Source organism: Aulostomus chinensis, chromosome 13 (genome assembly GCF_037954235.1).
Source record: "Aulostomus chinensis isolate RoL2024-O1b breed Wild chromosome 13, RoL_Achi_v1.0, whole genome shotgun sequence".
Lineage (NCBI taxonomy): Eukaryota > Metazoa > Chordata > Actinopteri > Syngnathiformes > Aulostomidae > Aulostomus > Aulostomus chinensis.
In genome coordinates, this window is record NC_141332.1 from 6,750,694 (window position 1) to 6,769,071 (window position 18,378).

The window sequence follows — 18,378 nt, forward strand, 5'->3', positions numbered from 1 at the left end:
CTTACACACTTCTCTGCATGTCCACTTGGGGGCAGTTACCCACCCAAAAACCCGTAGAGACTGTCTGTCCCCCGACCACATCAGTTTACTCATTCCAGTTCTACTGTAGAGGAGTCAATCAGAAAAACCTGATCAAAGTTAACACAACCACTAAATTAACTCAACAGAATATCAGAATTAGATGAGGACGATTAAATATCAGACCTCTGAACCAGTGAATGAAGTGATACCTGACAGTTGTGTTGACCTGCTGAGTCTCACTGAAACCTGCCTGGTGACGATGAGGATGCTAGTCTGAATGAATCCACTCCTCCAGTCACAGGAACACTCACGTTACTCCAGGCTCTGGCCCAGGAGGTGGCGCTGCTGCCACTGTTGACACCAGTTTAGTAATAAATCCCAAACCAGAAGAAGTTTCCATTCATCTGAAAGCCTGATTCTCAGTTTGTCGACTCCAGCCTGGAAACTCTCCAGCCTCTCTGATTGATTACTGAGTACCGTCCTCCTGGTCCGGACTCTGGATTCTGATCTGAATCCTCAGAGTTTATATCAGTTTAGTTCTAAATCAGATCAAGTCATGACTGGAGGGGACTTCAGTATTCATGAGGATGTTGATAACCACAGTCTGGTGCTGCATTTCTCTCTCTTCTAGACTCAACTGGTGTCCATCAGTCTGTCCATGAACCCCCTCACTGTCACAACCACACCTCCACCTCCTCCTAACATGTGGAACTGAAGCTGAACATCTGGTTGTGTTTCCACAGAACGCTTTTATCAGACCACCAATCAATCACTTTGGAATTTGTACTGATCAGCGACACTCCACTTAGGAAAACTGTAGTTTCCAGATGTTTGTCTGATCAGGCCACACCTGGATTTAAGGAAGTGGTTCCATTGGTGCTAAATTCAGTGTCATGTCCCACTGTAACAGAGGGCGCTGTTGTCCACCTTAGTCCCTCCCAAACTGATCATTTTATCCATAGAGCAGCAGCTCTGGACTCTACTGGTCCACTAAAGAAGAAAACTATGTATCCAAGGAAACAAGCACCTTGGTACGGTTCTGGAACCTGACAGCTTCAACAAGAAACCAGAAACTGGAGAGAAGATGGCGCTGCTCCAAACTGGAGGAGTCACATGTAGTCTGGCAAGATGGCCTTAGAACCTAGAAGAAAGCCCTTGGTAGAACCAGAGCAGCCGACTACTCAGAACTAATAGAGGAACCAAGAACAACCCAGGTTCCTCTTCAGTCCTGGAGCCAGACTGACAGAGAGCCACAGCTCTACTGAACCAAGTAGTCCTGTTTCCCTGGGCAGCAAAGAGTTCATGGACTTCTTTAATGACAAAATTCTCCTGATTAGAGAGAAACTTCTTCTCCTGCTGCAATCAGCTGACAACACCTCAGTTGGTACTCGTAAATGATGGTTCCTCTGAGACCACTACAGTCAGTTCTGGTGTTCCACAAGGGTCTGTGCTTGGACCAGTCCTCTTCACCCTGTCCCTGCTTCCTCTAGGTCACATGATCAGGAAACACTCCATTAATGTTCACTGCTATGCAGACGACACACAGCTGAACTCATCAATGATCCACATGGAACAAACCAGCTGACTAAACTGGAGGCCTGTCTGCAGGACAGAAAAACATGGAAGACCCATCACTTCCTTTATTAAACTCTGATAAACTGAAGTTCTTGTGCTGGGCCCAAACACCTGAGGACCACCTGATCTGATGAGACAGGTAGCCTGGAAGGAATTACCTTGGCCCCCAGCACCACCGTAGGAACCTAGGAGTTCTCTTTGACCAGGACCCTTTAACTCCCACATTCATCAAATCTCCAGGACGTCTTCTTCCATCTACGTAACATCGCTAAGATCAGACACATCCTGGCTCAAGAAGATGCAGAAAAACTAGTCCCTGCTTTTGTCACTTCCAGGCTGGATTACTGCACCTCCCTCCTACCAGGCTGGACTAACAGGTCCCTAAAGACTCTCCAAGCTGGTCCAGAACACTGCTGCCACGTGTTGACTAGAACTGGTAGCAGAGACCAGGTCTCTCCTGGACTGCTTCTCTGCATGGCTCCCTGTCAGATTCAGAACAGAATTTAAAATTCTCCTTCTACCATCAAAGTCCTCTACAACCTTCATCCCTGACAGAGCTACTAGTCCCCTATGATCCAGCTAGAACCCTTCACTCCCAGGATGCAGGGTTCCTGCTGGTTCCTAGAGTTCTAACAGTAGAATGGACCCAGAGCCTTCAGCTATCAGGCTCCCCTCCAGTGGAACCGTCTCCCAGTTTCAGTCCAGGACCCAGACCCCCTCTCTAAGTTTAAGAGCAGACTTAAGACCTCCTTGTTGATCAGGCTTATAGTCAGGACTGCTTAGGCTGGCCCTTAGATCTGCTGCTGTAGGCTCAGACTGCTGGGATCTCCCATGATGCACTGGGCTTCTCTCTCCTCCTCCTGTCCTCAGACGTGTTACTAATCCTCTTCTTCTCCCCTCATCCCAGATCCTGGTGCTGCTGGAGGAGGCTCCAGACCTGAAGAGGCTCCAGCTGCCACCCGTAGCTCCACCTGCTCACGTCCCCGTCTGTCCATCAGTCTCTCCTCCTTTCTCTCTCTCTTTCTCTCTGTCCCTCTCTTTCCTTCTGTCTCTCTGTCTTCCTCCATTCTCTGTCTTTGTCTCTGTCCTGCTCTCCTGCTCTCTCTCCGTCCCCACTGATCCTGGATCTGCTCCACCTTCCTGCTGGTAAAGGAAGGTTCTGGTGGCTGCTGTTGCAGGATGTGCTTGCTGATGGAGAATTGTTGGGTGGAGGTTCATTGAAGGAGGGAGGTGCTGGACCTGCTCTACTTGGACAGAGTCAGGACAGAACTTTGGTTGGGGTTTGGTGCTCTTGAAATAAAATTGACTGGACTAGTACAGCAGGTCTAGAACCTCCCTCCTTCAATGAACCAGCACATCTGAGACAGCAGAGATTAAATCCTTCCTTTACGAGCAGGAAGGTAGACTGACGTCTGCTTTGACCTTCTGGAGGGAGAGAGAGAAAAGATGACCATAGATAGATAGATGGAAGGATAGATAGATGTATAGATGGAAGGATAGATAGATAGATAGATAGATAGATAGATAGATAGATAGATAGATGGAAGGATAGATAGATGGAAGGTTAGATAGATGTATAGATGGAAGGATAGATAGATAGATAGATGGAAAGACAGATAGATAGATAGATTGATAGATGGATAGAGAGATAGATAGATAGATAGATAGATTGATAGATGGATAGAGAGATAGATAGATGGATAGATAGACTGATAGATGATCTAAACTGTGAGTGCCAGCAGGGCCTGAAGGACACAAACAGAGGCAGTCTTTATTCCAGTCTTCTTGTTTATTCATCAGCTTCTGCAAACTGCATCCTCAAGTTTTACTGTTCAAACAGACAGGAACACAAAGCATCACAAAGATGTCCAGGATCCTCTCATCTCTCAGTGTGAGGAGTGTCCAGGAGTTTCACACCATGAGAGTATTGCAAAGTGGTGACTGAGGTCGACCCAGAGATTGAGAGCAGGAGGGCTTCAGCCAGCGTTCAAAAGTGGAGCTAAGTAGCAGCAGTAGCTAAGTAGCGAAGTAGCAGCTGTCAAACTGTTTGCGGAGATAAAATGACATAAGGAATAGAATGGTTTCTTTCTCTAGCAGAGGACAGTGTCCTAGAACATAGAACAGACTGTTCTGGGTGTGAATGTACTCTATGGAGAGAGTAGGACTCTCCGTTTTCTGAAGTCCCACAAAATAGTTCTTGTGATCAGATGTGAGATCATACCGACCTGGAGGCAGCGTCATTTCTAGAAAGGATGACGCTGGAGCTTCAAACGCTGGCCCTCAGGTCAGATATTCATATCACAACTAAGTTTGTATTTTTACAAATTCACTCTCAGTTCTTAAATGGGCACAAACAGCAACGGATACACTTTCAGCACTGATTGGACTGCAGTTCTGCTTTCAAACAGGTGGAACAACAACTCTGACAGCGTTGTGCTGTCTCACGTTGTCATGGAGGACGCTAGAGGTAGTAACACTTCTTCAAGTGCCCATGAGCAGAACGCTGAGCCTCATCCTTCTGGTTTGCATAGAAGAGAAATGATCAGAACTTTTCAACATTCACATTGTAGTTCTTATGTGATGGACAGACCTGAAGACTCTAAAGCAAATATTCACAGCGCATTATCATAAACACCAATTTATTTTAGCCTTGGTGACATCATCTGGTTTGGGGGAACCAGGTCAGTAAAATCAGAGCATTTACTACTTTTGTTAAAGTCACTTTTTCAGTGAGAAAAGACTGGACCTCCTTCAGTATGTTTCCGCAAAGTGTAAAGCTACAGACAGCAGCTGAGTAGTTAGCATGAATACTGAGAACTGCCTCTGTTTCATAGCCGCCATTTTCACCCACCAGCAGTGAAAAAAGCACTTATTAATGTAGGCCTCGATTTTGTCTTTTAGTCAACACAGAAAATGAGGTAAAGCTATGCTCTGCTATACGCAGAGACTAGCTGAAGCATCTCATTAACTAAGCATAGCTTAATTTAGCAGATGCTAGCTGTAGCATCTAATTAACTGAGCATAGCTTAATTTAGCAGATGCTAGCTATAACATCTAATTAACTAAGCATAGCTGAATTTAGCAGATGCTAGCTATAGCATCTAATTAACTAAGCATAGCTTAATTTAGCATATGCTAGCTGAAGCATCTAACTAAGCATAGCTTTATTTAGCAGATGCTAGCTGTAGCATCTAATCAACTTAGCATAGCTTAATTTAGCAGATGCTAGCTGAAGCATATTATTAACTAAGCATAGCTTAATTTAGCAGATGCTAGCTGAAGCATCTCATTAACTAAGCATAGCTTAATTTAGCAGATGCTAGCTGTAGCATGTAATTAACTTAGTATAGCTTAAATTAGCAGATGCTAGCTGTAGCATCTAATCAACTAAGCATAGCTTAAATTAGCAGATGCTAGCAGTAGCTTCATGTTGACTGTACATACAGGAGAGTGATATCAATCGTCTCATAATCACTGCAAGACAACAAATTCTTTCAAACACACACACACACATGGGGGTATATGTATATATACGCATTCATATATGTACATATGTGTATATATATATGAACACATGTATATGTTTGTACACACGTATATGTGTATGTATATATACACACCTGTAAATGTGTATATATACGTATATGTGCATAACTATAATTGTATACTTCATGTGTTCCTGGATTTAGTTTTTGAGTGAATAAATGAAGTTATCTTAACACCAGGTTTCAAAGTGAGGAGTGCAGCAACTGTTGAAGGTCCGAGTGTCTCATCAGTCAGAGCAGAATAACGAGGGAAGAAACTCTGCTGCGGGGAGACGACGCCAGTTCAGGCTCTGCTACATGACACAGAGATCCAGCCAGATCCCAAATTAATGACACCAACAAATCGTATTGTCTTCAAATATTATTTAGGAACCACACTGGTTTCTGCACACAGTAGAAGTTACCATTACAGCTTTACATCAATGTGAAAACCAAAGAAGTCCAACTTAAGGCACTAGAGCTGCTTTCACAGGTGAACTAGGACTCACAGGCATCCGTTTTTAGCCACGGCGTCATGCTGCACCTGCGCGGGGTGAAGGAGCTGAGAAACACTCGCTGCTTTAGTCTGAGGAGGAGTCACTGCATCTGTCTGAGAGCGGATGTTCCCTTTACCTTCAAGGCTTCACATTTGTCTGGATTCAGAATGAGAACTGCCTGCGATCCTTCTACAGTGCAGATCGGATCACATGTGACTGATGACTTTTCCCTTTTCAGCAAAACATTACAGGGGCAATTATTTGGGATTTGTTTCTGCCGGTTTCCAGAGAGCCTGACCTGAACTCAGGAGGGTCACTCCACTCTGGGGCCAAGCTCACGTGCCCTCACCTAGAAGCTGTGTGATTTGGTGTCATGTTGCAACCAGAGAGGACGCAGAAGTGCATCAGTATGACATCAACGACTCATTGTTCCACCGTTTTACATCATCACGTGGCCCTTTTGTAGAACAGACCGAAGCCATGGCCTGACATGAAGCTCCCTCTTCGATTATGAATAAATGACACAAATGCAAACAATTCATGAACAAAGGAATCCAAAGTTAATAGAAAAGGAAGGCAAAGCTCAACCTTTGCCAAGTAAAAACCATGAAACAAATTCATTGAGAGTTTTGTCAAAATGTGTTTTCATACTTGTTTCCTTTTTAATTTCATTCCCACACGGGGGGGGGGGGGGGGCAGCGCACCAGCAGGCTCAGCCTGATGGAAAGACACTGAGCTTCTCATGCTTGGGGACAAAGTTCACCCCAGTAATTCCATCCATTCGTTCTTGGATTCTTGGTAGTGGATTCAAATCCAGACGTTGGGGGAGCGCAGCAGCACCCCCCCCCCCAAAAAAAACATCTGGATCTGATGGAGAAGTGTTCCTCTGCTGTTGAGTCTCAATGCCAGAAAGCATGAAGGTTAAATAAGGTGGGCCAGTGTCCTGCCATCAGGAACCAGGGCATTATTACTGGTGTGTGTGTGTGTGTGTGTGAGAGCACATGGTGGGGGGGCAAAGGTCAAATAAAAAAATATGCCTTTGGAGAATAAGCAGCTCAGCATATCTCTGTGAAATGTAAACAATGTCACTGCATGCATAAATAATGAAAAATAAATAATGGAGAAAATACAACAAATAGAAAAGAAACAGAATGAAAAAAAGACAAGACCACAACCTCCCCCCGAGGAGGCAAAAGAGATGGAAGAATCTAGAGGTTCAATCAGTGACTGCAGCTGAATCAGCATTACTGACTCACCTGCAGTGGGTTTGGTCTTGAATTCACTATCAAGGGTGTGAAAAACCAGTAGAGGGGTCACCTGGAGCCAGAGAACTTCAGTCCAGAGAAGCTGCTCGCTCTTTCGGAGCATCATCAGACTTGGAAGATTGTCTTTCCCATTTTGATGTGTCACACACACATAAAACGTACATTACTAACAAGCAATGCAACAGGAAGAGCAGAGAACTACAAAATGGAAGGGTGCCAGAAAGGCAATAGTGGAAAGATGAAAACTTCTCAACAGAACCAGCTCCACGTTTCCAGGATGCTGCAGGAGTCAGGAAGCTGTTGGATGTGTGCGCGTTATCATCAGCATAGTTACGACACCCAAGGGTGCAAAGGATGGTGGGATGCTTTTAAAGCTCACATCCAAACGACAGTGAATCGTCCTGGAGCAGAAGTCCCTTTCCCTCCAGTCTGAACGTGATCTGCTGCCAGCTGACAGGCGTTGCTCTGCGGAAGGTGTGAAGAACGTCTCATCAGTCCGACTCTGAGGTGTCGAGGGAGCGCTACAACATCAGCATCAGTTCTTTGTGCATGTGAGGGAGAACAACGGCTCAACTGCTGCTTGGAGGAAGGAGGACGCCGGGCTGGAACCGTTGGTCACCGGTGTCTGCTCTGGGCCATGAAGAGTAGCACCTTGCGGATCCCGCTGAGGCGATCCTTCAGAGACGTGATGGCCAGGAAGGGCAGCTGAGCTCGGCCCTCTAGCGGAAGAACGGCAAGTAACCACCAGCACCACGATGGACCGTTGGGACTGGCCTGGACACACAGGAGGACAAAGAGTCAAAGAATTATTAGAGCTGGGGCCACTCTGAAAATTGGTCAACCAGGTCGGACTCACTCAAGATCAGAGAGTCCAGGCTGAAAAACACCAGAAAAAAATGTAGGTTGTTCAAAGACACAAGTGCTTCACGCAGTACAACAGGAAGGAAGTACTTGATTTTAACAAAGTTCTCACAATTCAAATGATGCAACTTAAAATCAAGAAAACAATCTGGAAGCTAAAGAAGTTGTTCAAGGAACACATTTGTTCTTACAGCTTGGAGGGTTTCAGAGTCCAAGCTCGAATTAGAGGAGGTCACGGTTGGTTTGAGGAGTGTTTGTGAATGTCTGAATATGACAGACAAATCACCAAGATGCCAACATCTACTGTGGGCGCGTGTGTGTGTGTGTGTGTGTGTGTGTGTGTGTGTACCGGAAGTTCAGAGTCTTTCTCAGGCATGGGTCCAAAGTGTCCTTCTATCCGTGCCTTCTGTTCAGCCTTCAGGGAGTTGACCCACACCAGGGCCTGGTCGTACACCACATCATGGAGAGACTGTAGCTCACCCATTGCCACACCCTCCACCTACACACACACACACACACACACACACACTCTTATGAGCTACGATTCTTCAGCCGCCCCACCCTCCCCTGCCTCTTGCTCATACCTTCACATCCTCCAGGTACTCAATATCAGCAGTGTTGTATCCATCCCGCTCGCGGTGCTGAAGGACCTTAAACCTCCGTCTGCCGATGCAGTCCACCACTGAACGGCCATCAGAGAAGAACTTCACGTCACGGATCTCCAGCAGGCACCCGTAGTCTGCAAACCTGGAGACAGAGGGAGGCGGGATTACACTTCCTGGATGTACTGGTACACACACTGACAGCCACGGGTGAGGCAGAGATCCCTCCAGCACTAACCCTTTCAAGCTGTCTCCCAGACACATGCCGAAGCAGTTGGTTCCTGTCTCCATGCAGCGGCGGATCATCAGTCGGTAGCAGGGCTCGAAGATATGGAGAGGACACGGCACAGTGGGGAAGGCCATGGTGCACACAAATATAGGCACGTTGGTGTTGAGACTAGAGACACCAGAACAGATACGCCGGTTAAATGTGCCAGGACCCTTTCGAGTCCTGCAGACTTTGATGAGAATAGTAGGGAAGTGCATACTGAAGCACAATGACTTGCCTCCCGCATGTGGTGGCAGACACGCAAAAACCATGTGATCAAAATACTTCCCACAATCAGGGAAATACATGACACTATCAACAACGGCCATTAAGACCACTGCTTCTACATGCGTGTGTGTGTGTGTGTGTGATTGACTTTTTGACCCTTGAAGCTATAAATGCACTGGCTGAATCAGGGTTGCTCCATACTGAAGCAAACATGATACTTGATGATTTTGAAGAGGTCAAGGGGTCAGCGAGGTCAGAGGTCAAACAATAGACAAGGACATTCACACAGGAGCAATTATGTCACGGCTCAAACATAAGACATCGTCTATGAGGGCAGGAGGGAGGAGGAGGAAGAGACAGTATTCAGCGTACTTGGAAAGTTCAGCCATCTCCTCCTGGTGGATCTTCTGTCTTTCCATGAGCTCAGAGGGAAGATACTTCGATATCAGGTTCTCCATTAATACTGTCTTGCAGTACTGCCTCTGGACCAGATACTGCAAGGAAATTACATAAGAATACTTTGTTACATTTGTAAGTCACATTGAGGCTACGCAGCTGTACAAAAATAACCACCGATCTGTGACTGCACTGCATCCGTACCTCAGACAGCTCCTCTTTGCAGAGTGGACACTTGGGGTTGTGGTCCAAACATCTTTTCAGACACTGAAGACAGAAGGTGTGACCGCAGGGGGTTGTCACCGGCTCGTAGAACAGCCTGGACGGGGAACAGAGGACGGTTGCACCTTTCTATCAAATCTCACTTTTATGATTCAAGACCAGCTGCAAGTGAAGGATTTTCCTATGAGCTGATATGAAGTGAAGCTCACCTCATACAAAGAGAACATTCCAGATCAGTCGGGTCCAGAACCAGAGAATCAGGTGCTGCTGCTGGATCTACATGAGGTGACAAAATGGGAAACATGAGGCACAACATCACAAGTTTGACAATCGAGGTTATTTGAGTTTAATATGGAATTTAGCGGTGGCGCGGTGGTGCAGTGGTCAGCACTGTGGCCCCCCAGCAGGAAGGTTCCGGGTTCGAGTCCCGGCTCCATCACAGGATCTTTCTGTCTGAGTCTCCATGTTCTCCCTGTTCCTGCTGGGTTCTCTCTGGTACTCCAGCTTCCTCCACAGTCCAAAGACATCAAGAGGGGACGAGGCTGATTGATACTCTAAATTGACCGTAGGTGTGACTGTGAGTGTGAATGGTTGTCTGTCTCTCTATGTTGGTCCTGCGATGGACTGGTGACCTGTCCAGGGTGAACCCTGCCTCTCGCCCATAGCCGCTGGGATAGGCTCCAGCCCCCCCCCCCCCGACAGGAGTAAGCGGAAGACAATGGTTGGTTTGAATTTAGCATTTGCAGAATGTGAGGAAATCTTAGTGGGATCAGCCCTTCTGCTAATGTGAATGTTCATGCTGGATAAAATCACGGCGCCACCATGGAGATGTGCTCTGCCCTCCAGCGTCTCACCTGACTTGGATCTCTTGTAATCGTCGCTTCTCTCTCGTCCTCCCTCCTCTTCCGAGTCTGGGCTCTTTCGTTTTCGTTTGAGGAGGAAACAATGGTCCAGTCCCCTGGCCTCCGGCGTCCCCTGACCTTTGCCCTCCAAGCCATCTGCCTGCTCTGCTGCAGGAGGGGTGGAGGCAGGACTGGACCCTGATGATGGCTGGGTGGGGCTGTGGGTCTAAGAGTCAAACATACAAAGTCATGGGGTCTGAGGGTGAACCAGCTGGGACAGAGCCGACTGACAACAGTAAGGGGGTCTCTTACCTGGGTGGGGGTCATGATGCTGGTCTTGATGTGAACCCTGGACGTAGTGTAGTCTAGGAAGTGTCCAGGGACCTGGTCGGTCACTGGAGCCAGGATATCACTGAGGAGCTGGGAGAGGAATCGCTAGGTTATACGGGCACAGCTGCAGCTTTTCAGCCAACCATCTCAGACTCTGCTTATTCGGCAGTTGTCTCCAATTTACGTGTTTGTATCAAGGGCTCGTAGGGTTGGAGGTCATACGTGTCCTTGCTCTGTTCCTGCCATCAGGAGTTTGCTCCTGGTGTTATTTTATTCTGGACACTGACCAGATCGACAGTGGCATAACTATGGAGACTTCCTGTCCGGCTCAATCTGTTGGTGCAGTGATGCGCCATCCATCAGAATAGACTTCTTGTGTATTCACAGGTTCTAGTCACTGGTTAGAACAGCCGTGATTAGTCAGCTGGACGCGGCACACCGAAGATTAACGCTTCAGGTTTGTGATAAGTTTTATCTGGCGTCCTGTGTTTGAACCTTCCTAATTTGTCTGTACGTTAAAAGCTGGTCTGACCCCAGGGCCTTGAGCTGGGTCAGGGAGGAACCTCTGGTACCTTTCATAATCGTGAATTTGTGTGTTTAGACTGTGTGAAGGTCGCATTGTGCCGGACGTTCCACCCAGGTGTTACTGGGTGTGCCTGACGTTACCAGTATGACTGTTTAGGAGGGAGGAACTCAGATGCTCTGGGGGAGCCGACTGGACCTCATCTCACAGCCAACCTCGATCGTCTGTCGTGGACATCCAGTACAGTGTCCAGTCTGAGTCTCTAGCCTGGTTCTGGTGTCTGACAATTCCTTCTTCACACAAAATTCCTCTACAGTTTGGGTTGATGAAAAAGTTCCAGATCCAAATCTTTGTAGTGTGGTTTTGAAATGATTGGGACATAAACCTGAACCAGGGGCAGGGTTACCTTGTGGGCCTCCGCCCTGGCCAGTCTACAGTCGGGCTCTATGGACAGACACAGCAGGAACTCCCTCAGAGCTTCATCCGTCCTGCCCAGAGACACAAGCGCCTGGGCCTTACGGACATGACCCTGTCGGCAGGACCACAGGACGGTTCACATGAAGGGGTCTGCTCTCTAACTGCAGCCGGTACATCTGAGCGGGTGAATGTTTTGTACCTTGGACCAGAGAGGCTTGAGTGCGCAGGCCGTCTCAGCGTCCATCAGGGCCTTCTCGTAGTGTTTCAGGCTGGAGTGGATCTGGGAGCGGTTACTGAACAGGATGTGGTCCATGGGGGCTGGAGTCAACAGGAGGGATGGTTACACATCTCACACGTTACACTGCTCCGTACCTGAGACCACTCAGTGACACGGAAGGATCCATCATCAGTTTTTCATTGATTGTAGTTTGGTTCAGTCTGCATGACTTGAAAAAACATCTCATGGGATTATTTTGACTGATCCTGCAAAATGATCAGTGACTAGAGAGGAATGTTCTTTATGAACACTATTATTCTCTTTCACTGAGAGTTTTTCCTTCCTGGAGTCTGGAGGTCGATGCTCGCACCAACACAACATCTCAACCAAACTGGTCACCTGACTCACAAGCGTGTCACTCCAGCGTGATCAGAAAAAGCAGATTTAAAGAGCGGGAATCAGCGGGTGGCATTCCTGCAGGATCAATGACTGAGGAAGGATGTTCCAGTTCCACCTGCGTGGTTCATGACCCTAATCTGAGACTGCTCTTTCACACCCTGGTGCGGTGACTTGAAACTTCACGGCTATGCTGACAATGCTGCTTCCTTCCTTTGGTCTTTTGAAAGGACATTTTCTAACAGCTCTGATGCTGCCTCACAAAATGTGTTGCAGGAAAAAAAAAAAGGCTGCCTTCCAAACCCATGCAGCACGATCAAGGTCACCCACATTCTAGGTTTCATAACTATTCAAAACTTATGCAAATATGACAGTGAGCCTCACACACACCTTCTAGGCTGGGTCTGCCACAAGCAGATTCCTATGTTTTTATTGGACAAGTCATATTTCCATCAAGTCAGTGGCGCTGGTGACACAAACTCGACAGTGACGTGCCAGTTTGATTTCAGTATCTTCAGCTTTAACAACAAACCCGTGAGACGCTGCAGGCTGGAGGGCAGCAGAGGTCAAACTGTCAGAGCAGGAAACGAAACACCTCGCTAAGACAAGTGAGAGTGCAGCAGACAACGTGTTCCTGCACTGTGGTGTGACAGTGGACAGCTAACCGCCACCTCCTGCTCACAGGACTGGAACATCTGGGAAGATGAACTTCCCACATCTGACATCATCAACTAAAACTAGGTCATAGCAGGTACCAGATGACACGGAGTACAGAACCAGCAACAGCAGTACTGGTGGCAGTAGTCAGCTTATGGTGTGATCCACACTAATCACCACCCTGTCCCTAAAAAACAGGACCGGGTCTGGGTCCAGGTCTGGGACCCGCCCACTGCTGGGAGCTCAGTCTTCCTAGTGGTGACCTGCAATAATACCCTTGACCCACATTCGCAGCGATCTCACGTTACACAATGGGGGGTGCTTACGCAATGTTTGGTTCACTAGGCCAGCCTACATAAACCTGTTATCCAACACGTGGAGACGATGACGCGCACACGCGCGCGCGTCTGTGGGTCTTTATGTCATGACTGGGCAGCTGACGTCAAACATCAGCATGGTCGATGAGCCTCGCGGTTACCGGTACAGACACGTTCTGTAAAGCTCTATCTTGACGAAAGGAGGTGGAGGTGTTCTACCTATCAGGATGGCTTGGTTGTACTTCTCCAGCGCCGCCTCCATCTTCCTCTCCGCGTACAGCCCGTTGCCCTCCCGCCTCAGCCGACCGGCGCGGTGCAGGCCCGGGGTCAGCTTGGCCAGCAGGCCGCTGAGCACCACGTTCACCCGGTAGCTCTGGACGTCGGCGACTCTGGAGCTGTCCCTGCACTCCCGGCATACCACCGGCCGCTCCTTCCTCTCCCTCTCCAGACACCTCCTACAGAAGCAGTGTCCACACGGAAGAGTCACGGGCTCGAACAGCGAGCTCAGGCAGATCCGGCAGGTGAAATCCTCGAACCCGCAACTTGCGGCACCCACACACGGGCTCCCCGCCCCCGCCGCCTGCTCCTCGCCTCTCCTCGGGATGCTGTGCTGAACCTCGCCGCCCTCCTGTCTGGCGAGGCCGGCCAGGTAGTCTATGAGGTTGGCCAGGTGAGCCGGCAGCAGCCTATCCACCTCCGCAGCTTGTCGGTACACCTCGAAGGCTGCGGGGAAATCGCCCCCGAAGGCGAGCGCGTCCGCCCGCTTCACCATCAGCTCCTGCCGGCTCACCGGGTCTCCGGCCCCCGCCAGCTGGCACTCGTAGATATCCGCCGCCAGGTCGAAGTTCCCGGCCTGGAACGCCTCGGCCGCCAGCTGCAGCATGGCCGCCGCCTCCGAGCCTCTGTCCGGCGGCTGTGCCCGCATCTCGCTGCTGCTGCCGCTGCGTGTTGGTGTGTGCCGGGAAGCGCTGCTGACCCCCCTGCATGCTCGCCGAGGACGCCGGGAGGGGCGGGTGTTATCCTCCACCGAGCCGCGGCAGAGGAAAAAAAAACGGTTATGTAAAAGTTGTCACATGACGCCGGTCAAGTGCTGTGATTGGACGACCGAAGCGAAACTGTTACAAAACAACCTGCCATGTAACAGGGGGAGGGGGAGGGGGAGGGGGGGCTGTCTGACCTGCATGCAGGCTCCGGGAAACAGTGGCGGGTCACCATGCCCCCCCCCCCCCAATCTCTGAGGGAAGTGACATCATTATTATATAGTGAGCAGAATGAGGTCTGCGGTGGTTCCCTCTGGTTATGTGATGAATGAACCAGTTAAACCAGCAGACACTGGGACAGTGGGTCACCAGCTGACCTTTGCCCCTCACTGATCAGGATGTTGTGAGTAGGAACGCTGCGCTCCACCCAAGCCATTCCCTCTCCAGTTGTAGTATTTTTACTCAAGTACAGCTTTCAAGGCATCCATTCTTTGAGTATTTGTGCGTTCGGGTACTATACTTTTCGATGTGAATACAGTTCTTTTACACCACAATATTTATCCAAGAACTGTTGTTACTCTTTGGGAAAAAGGTTGTTTTTTTGCCCAGAAACACATCAGACAAAGAGATGATGTACTTCAAACACACCTGGAGTGCGTACCACCTTTAAAGGTCAGCAGTTGTGTACAGTTACTCTACTAAACTCAGTGTGAATCCATCTCTACTTCAACTCAGTTTGAGTTTAATGGAAACTTCTATGTTTACCAGAGTACTATGTCATCTGGGTACTTGTACTTGTGTCCCAGTAAAGGAGCTGTAGTGTTTTATGTAGCCTGACTGTAATATCTCACTAGTGTGCAGTTATTATAGGTGTTTGGTGACGGTAGCATCACTCTGTGTTCCTCCTGGGAAGTTACACTGAGGTCAAGGTCAAAGTTCAGCTCTCTGGTTTAGGGATTGTCCTCCAGTTTACTCCAATAATAGATCACATATTATTATTAGCAGCACCTGAAGCCAATCGCTTGTATTTCCTGCAGTTTCAAAATAAAACCTGTTTGCTTGAGAGGTGAGCAGAGTGAGGGTGGATCCGTGTCCATGCTGGTGGCAGCAGTGCAGCAGCTAATGTAGGTCGAGCGGTCTAGACCCTGAACTCAATACCACACACAGACGTGGACACGTGCAGGGACAGACGCGCTGACACACATGCTAACCAGGACACTCACAGTTACTGAGGGTCACAAATACACTTTGACCCCACATGCAGCCAGTCAGTGTCTCTGTCTCTCTCTCTTACACACACACACACACACACACACACACACACACACACACACACACACACACAAAGAGGTATCACATCTGTGTGCACCTCTCCAGATCTGGACAATAAGAAGGTGTGAAACAAATCATAAATCAATAAAAATTTCAATGGGACAACAGACTGTCAGTACTCAAGTTACTACTACTACTACTCGAAAGTCTTTATTCCACTTCTGAAATAAAACCGTATTTTGTTTGAAAATATTGTACTTTGCTGCATAACAATACTTTTTAGTACATATACAAATAATTGGCACACACATGCAAACACACATCTGTACATATATATGTATAGACATGTGTACATATATATGTACATGTGTGTATATACATGTGTACATATATACATATATATATGTACACATGTATACATATATATGTATACACGTGTATATACGTACATATATATGTATATACATATATGTATACACATGTGTACATATATATGTATATATACACATGTATATACACACATGTACATATATATGTATATATATACACATGTATATACACACATGTACACATATATGTATATATACACACGTGTATATACATACATATATATATGTATATACATATATACAAATATATGTATATACACACGTGTGTGTATATACATATATGTATATATACACATGTGTATATATACATATATGTATATATATACACATGTATATACACATATATGTATATACACACATGTACATATATACATATATATGTATATACACATGTACATATATACACATATATACATATATGTATATATGTATATACACACATGTACATATATACACACACACACACACACATATACACATATATATATATATATATATATATATATATATATATATATATATATATATATATATACATGTATATATATGCCTTCCCCCTGGACAGGTCTGGATTAACCTGGTCCCCTCTTGATGTCTTTGGACTGTGGAGGAAGCTGGAGTACCAGAGAGAACCCAGCAGGAACAGGGAGAACATGGAGACTCACATAGAAAGACCCCGTGCTCCAGCCGGGGCTCCACCCACAACCTTCTTACTGGGGGCCACAGTGCTGACCACTGCTGCACTGTGCTGCCCCCAAAACAAAAGATGCACAGGTTAAAAAAATAAATGATCAACTCCAGCCCAACAAATATACTAGTAATGATTACAAGTACTCACTGAAGTACTTGAACTATGAAGCCATCAACACTAAAGGATGACCCTGATCCATTGCATCAAACTGTGATGCACAGAATAAATTAAATAACAACAATAAACAAAGTGCTCATTTAACAGGGGGCAGTGCAACACAGGTCAGGACTCCAATGATGTGGTGGGGGTGTCGCGGGTGGTGGACGCCTCCAATGGTCGTGGTTATTTTCAGCCAGAAGGGAGGGAGGGCTCTCTGCCTCAGCTGTGTGCTTCACGGCGCCACTGAAGACTGCTGTCCTCCGGTGGAAACTAAATTCAGCTTTTCAGTGAATGCATGTCACGTGTTTCCTGTTAAGACTTCCATCTGGTAGGGCTTTGAAGTTGAACCGTCCATTTAAAACTAACGTGTTCTTTTCCATGTACGTCCCACCTTAACGCTCCTCTGCTCTGTTTGTTTTGTTTGTTTACAAGCAGCAACCGGCAGCATCTCGCCTGAGGGACGAGTGGTGCGTTCACTTCTGGTTTTCCGTGAACTGCGGAATAGGCAAAGGGTCAGAAAGCACCGTGCGCGATAATCACGATAAAAAAAATATCGGCGATAAAGGGACGTTGGATTAACTTGTACATGACGCGTTATTACTGACACCTGTGGTATATATATATACACTCTCATGGGTGTGTATATATATATATATATATATATATATATATATATATATGTATATATATGTATATAGATATGTATATAGATATATATGTATATAGATATGTATATATATGTATATATATATATGTATATATATATATATATATATATATATATATATATATATATATATATATATATATATATATATATATACACTCATGGGTGTGTGTATATATATATATAAACATAGTTAAAAAGGTTTTGGTTAAATCCCGCTAAATTGGACAACTGTTCCACCTGCTGTTCACAATTTGTACCTGCAAGAGATAGTAACCGCAAGGATTTATGGGTATTCTTCAAAGCGACGGAGGAATTTTCACGAGGTAACGTATCTGGAATGTCGGTGGACAAAAACAATGTTAATTAAATAGAAAAGCATATAAAAGTTAAGCTGGCTTTATTTGGTTAGTCACTATATTTTTTGAGTAAATTCGCCATGTTTTTATTTAGTTATTTATTTGTTTTATGTGTTTTAATCGTTAGTAAGATAAATATCCTTTCGGGCTAGCCAGCTAGTATTAACACGATGCTGCCTTTCCAACAGAGCATGCGCTGTGTCCAAGCTGATGACATTCCGTGTGGTTCCCTTTTTGTCATAAATGCAGGTGGAATAAACCTGCTGTTACCACAACCCTGCACGCTTCGAGAGTCTTTTATGCATATAGAAGACATCACACACACATATATATATATATATATATATATATATATATATACACACATACACATATATATACACATATACACACATATACATATATATATACACACACATATACATATATATACATATATATATATATGTGTGTGTATCGAAATATACTCATGAGTGTTTGTACACGCACACGTGTACCTTTACCTCTGAAGCTGAACGTTGTGCAGATCTACAGAGGAGGATCATGGTTGAAGTAGAATTAGCACACACTTCGTCTAACAAGTACTTTGGTGAAATGGTGACTTTAAATGTAACCATTGGTTTTCTGCCAGTGTTACCAAGGGTAACTTCAGAACTTAGTTCACCGTTACTCACCAGTAACCAGCAGCCCGGTTACCCTCGCT

At 46.4% G+C, this 18,378-nt stretch overlaps 1 protein-coding gene across 2 annotated transcripts; it reads right to left on the reverse strand.

Moving 5' to 3' along the window:
- Window positions 1–5,489: 5,489 nt before the first annotated feature.
- On the reverse strand, window positions 5,490–14,196 carry LOC147250691 (LON peptidase N-terminal domain and RING finger protein 3-like). Of its 2 annotated transcripts, XM_086222860.1 has the most exons (12): window positions 13,378–14,196; window positions 11,771–11,889; window positions 11,561–11,683; window positions 10,614–10,721; window positions 10,314–10,527; window positions 9,669–9,735; window positions 9,442–9,556; window positions 9,214–9,335; window positions 8,584–8,742; window positions 8,328–8,490; window positions 8,093–8,242; window positions 5,490–7,656 (listed from the first exon to the last, which is right to left on the reverse strand). In XM_086222860.1, exons 1-12 carry the CDS (start codon window positions 14,081–14,083, stop codon window positions 7,498–7,500), a joined length of 2,205 nt encoding a protein of 734 aa, XP_086078986.1. In that variant the 5' UTR covers window positions 14,084–14,196; the 3' UTR covers window positions 5,490–7,497. The 2 variants fall into 2 exon arrangements, with proteins under 2 accessions (XP_086078986.1, XP_086078988.1); XM_086222862.1 differs by lacking the exon at window positions 11,561–11,683.
- Between the last annotated feature and the right edge of the window lie 4,182 nt (window positions 14,197–18,378).

What these genes read in the sequence shown, in the direction of transcription:
- LOC147250691 (XM_086222860.1), bottom strand. Translation starts at nt 14,083, where the DNA reads ATGCGGGCACAGCCGCCGGACAGAGGCTCGGAGGCGGCGGCCATGCTG. An exon ending in TCAAGCCTCTCTGGTCCAAG is followed by an intron (nt 11,684 to 11,770) that starts GTACAAAACATT and finishes TCCTGCCGACAG; the next exon opens with GGTCATGTCCGTAAGGCCCA. An exon ending in GCAAAGAGGAGCTGTCTGAG is followed by an intron (nt 9,336 to 9,441) that starts GTACGGATGCAG and finishes ATTTCCTTGCAG; the next exon opens with TATCTGGTCCAGAGGCAGTA.